This window comes from Ovis canadensis, chromosome 21, assembly GCF_042477335.2.
Source record: "Ovis canadensis isolate MfBH-ARS-UI-01 breed Bighorn chromosome 21, ARS-UI_OviCan_v2, whole genome shotgun sequence".
Lineage (NCBI taxonomy): Eukaryota > Metazoa > Chordata > Mammalia > Artiodactyla > Bovidae > Ovis > Ovis canadensis.
Window position 1 is genome coordinate 42,710,832 of NC_091265.1, and position 2,967 is coordinate 42,713,798.

The 2,967-nt window shown below is 39.7% G+C and overlaps 1 protein-coding gene across 1 annotated transcript; it reads left to right on the forward strand.

Annotated features, from left to right (window-relative positions):
* On the forward strand, positions 1 to 912 carry LOC138426502 (olfactory receptor 10G9-like). Its single transcript, XM_069565098.1, has one exon. It carries the CDS (start codon positions 1 to 3, stop codon positions 910 to 912), a length of 912 nt encoding a protein of 303 aa, XP_069421199.1.
* The last annotated feature ends 2,055 nt before the right edge of the window (positions 913 to 2,967 follow it).

Genomic DNA, 2,967 nt, shown 5'->3' on the forward strand with positions numbered 1-2,967 from the left:
ATGACAAATGCAAGCCTAGTGACAACGTTCATTCTCACGGGCCTTCCCCATGCACCAGAGCTGGACACGCTCCTCTTTGGAATCTTCCTGGTGATCTATGTCCTCACTGTGGTGGGAAATCTTCTCATCATGCTAGTGATTATAGTGAATCCCCACCTGCATACCCCCATGTACTACTTCCTAACCAACCTGTCCTTCATTGACATGTGGTACTCCACGGTCACTGTGCCCAAAATGCTGATGACCCTGGTGTCCCCAGAAGGCAGTCCTATCTCCTTTCCCAGCTGTGTGGCCCAGTTCTACTCCTTTGACTTCCTGGGCAGCACCGAGTGCTTCCTCTACACCGTCATGGCCTATGACCGCTTCCTGGCCATCAGTTACCCACTCAGGTACGCCAGCATGATGAGTGGGAGGACGTGTGCCATCCTGGCCAAAACCACGTGGCTCAGTGGCTCTCTGCACTCTGCTGTCCAGACCACACCGACATTCCGTTTGCGCTTCTGTGGACCCAACCAGATCCAGCATTACATCTGTGATGCACCATCTATCCTCAAACTGGCCTGTGCAGACACGTCCATTGTGGAGATGGTGATCTTTGTCAACACTGGGTTGGTGGCCTTGGGCTGCTTTCTTCTTATTATGCTGTCCTACGTGTCCATCGTCCATTCCATCCTGAAGATCCACACCTCAGAGGGGAGATGGAGAGCCTTCCAGACCTGTGCCTCCCACTGCATTGTGGTCCTTTGTTTCTATGTTCCCCTTGTTTTCATTTACCTGAGACCAGGCTCCAAGGAGGTTGTGGACAGGATTGTGGCTGTTTTCTACACTGTGATGACGCCCCTTCTGAACCCTGTGGTCTACACCCTGAGGAACAAGGAAGTGAAGAAAGCTCTGTTGAAACTGAAAAAGTGAGTCAGTATTTACTCAAAATAAAGAATCAACACAGACCAGATATGGCTAACTTTTATTTACAATTAAGTTAAACACCAACAAGAATTTAAACTAAAAAAAAAGAATTTATACTTTTAAGGGACATTTCAATTAATTCTTTAATGAAAACAATAATTTTTTTACTGTTTCTCCCTGTGCAGAGTTCCAGCTTAAGCAGACCTTTAATGGCAATAATTTAAGGGAAGATCCCTGGAGAAGGAAATGGCAACCCACTCCAGTATTCTTGCCTGGAAAATCCCATGGACAGGCTACAGTTCAGAGGGTTATAAAGAGTTCAATACAACTGAAGCAACTTAGCACAGAGCACACATATATAGCACAAAACACATTATAAACAATAGAAACACAGAAAGACCAAAATCTCTACATTCACAAAGGTCATCATTGGGTAAGGGAGAAAAACAAATGCAGTATAAAACAAGGTACATTGAGATAGGTGCCATGGGTGCCCAGGAAGAGACTCATTAATTGTTTTAACATGGAAATTCACTGGATGACTCAAAATACTGTAATAAAATGTATGAAACAAAACCATGTTGAAAGGTATTTAGAAGTTTTTAAAAATATAAATTTATTTATTTTAAAAGACACAAAACATAAATAAAAGCCAGTGTCTTTTTTAATCGAAAATTTTATTGGTAACTGTCATACAAAGTTGTAAGAAATAATACAGAGAGAGATCCCTTGTATACAGAGAGAACCTTTGCCCAGATTTCCCCAATGGTAATGATTAGCAGACTGCACCATAATATACAACTAGGATTTGGACATTGATATAAGCCACAGATTATTCAGATTTTCCCAGATTTATTTATGTGTTTGTATGTTAAGTTGTACACAGTTTTAACTCCTGTAGGTTTGTGTATCCACCATCACAGTCAATATATTGAACAGTTCCAAGACCATAAGTTATATGATGATGTTTTAGCTGATGTGAATATTGACCACTGAATAAAGCTATCAAATATTATTATTTTGTTAAAGAATTATATAAAACAACTTTGAGGGTTTTTTGTTTACAGTTTTTGTGTGTGTGTGTGTGTGTGTGTGTTTTTGCTTTTCTGAGTGAATCAGTATTCAACACATAAATATGTATTTAGTGGCTACTATGTGGTATGAACTGTGAGTACAAAGACTAAACAGACATAGGCCTCAAGGAGCTTGTAGTCTTTATAACTATATAAGAAGAATAAGGTGTTTAAGAAATGGTCATAAAAATCAGACTTATTATGAAGGAACATATATACAATACTAGGATGAAGGATTCTTATCTCTTAAAATTGGGAGACATTGAAATATAGCCAATGTAAATGTCATATGACCACATTTTTATTTAGAGATGTAATTTGTGTGTTAAGACAGATGGGAGGACGATTAGCCTTAAGGCAGAAAGATCAACTAAAGAGCTTTTTCAATGGCATATTAGAAAAAGAAAAGAAAAGAAAACAAAACACACACATGAAAGCCCAGGTTCAGGCAGTGAAAGTGAAAGTCACTCAGTCGTGTCCATCTCCTTGCGATCCCATGGACTATATAATCCATGGAATTCTCCAGGCCAGAATACTGGAGGGTGTAGCCTTTCCCTTGTCCTGGGGATTGTCCCAATTCAGGGATCAAACCCACATCTACTGCATTGCAGGTGGATTCTTTATCTTCAGGCAGTAGTAGTAAGAATTAAGATGGTGCAATGAATGGTGAAGGGCCAACTTCATGAGAAAGTAAAACTGCTAGAGAAGATTAATACACTTTGGTAGTTGTGATTAAACTCAATACACAGAGAACATAATAAGGGTAAATTCTTAGGATAGAATGAAACATCTAGCTCCGGAATTACTTGGATGAAATACCCGTGAAAGTTTCAGGTAAAATCACCTGATTGATAGTGTAGCCTAGGAAACAAGGCAGGAAAAGCCTACAGACTTAGTAAGCAAGGAGACTAGCCACAACATTTTTTGGTTTCTGGTGGCTTTTTAAACATCCATTTCCTAAACATGGAGAAGAAAGCTTTTACTGAGC

Excerpts from the sequence above, each read along its gene's own strand:
- LOC138426502 (XM_069565098.1), top strand. The coding sequence starts at position 1 with ATGACAAATGCAAGCCTAGTGACAACGTTCATTCTCACGGGCCTTCCC.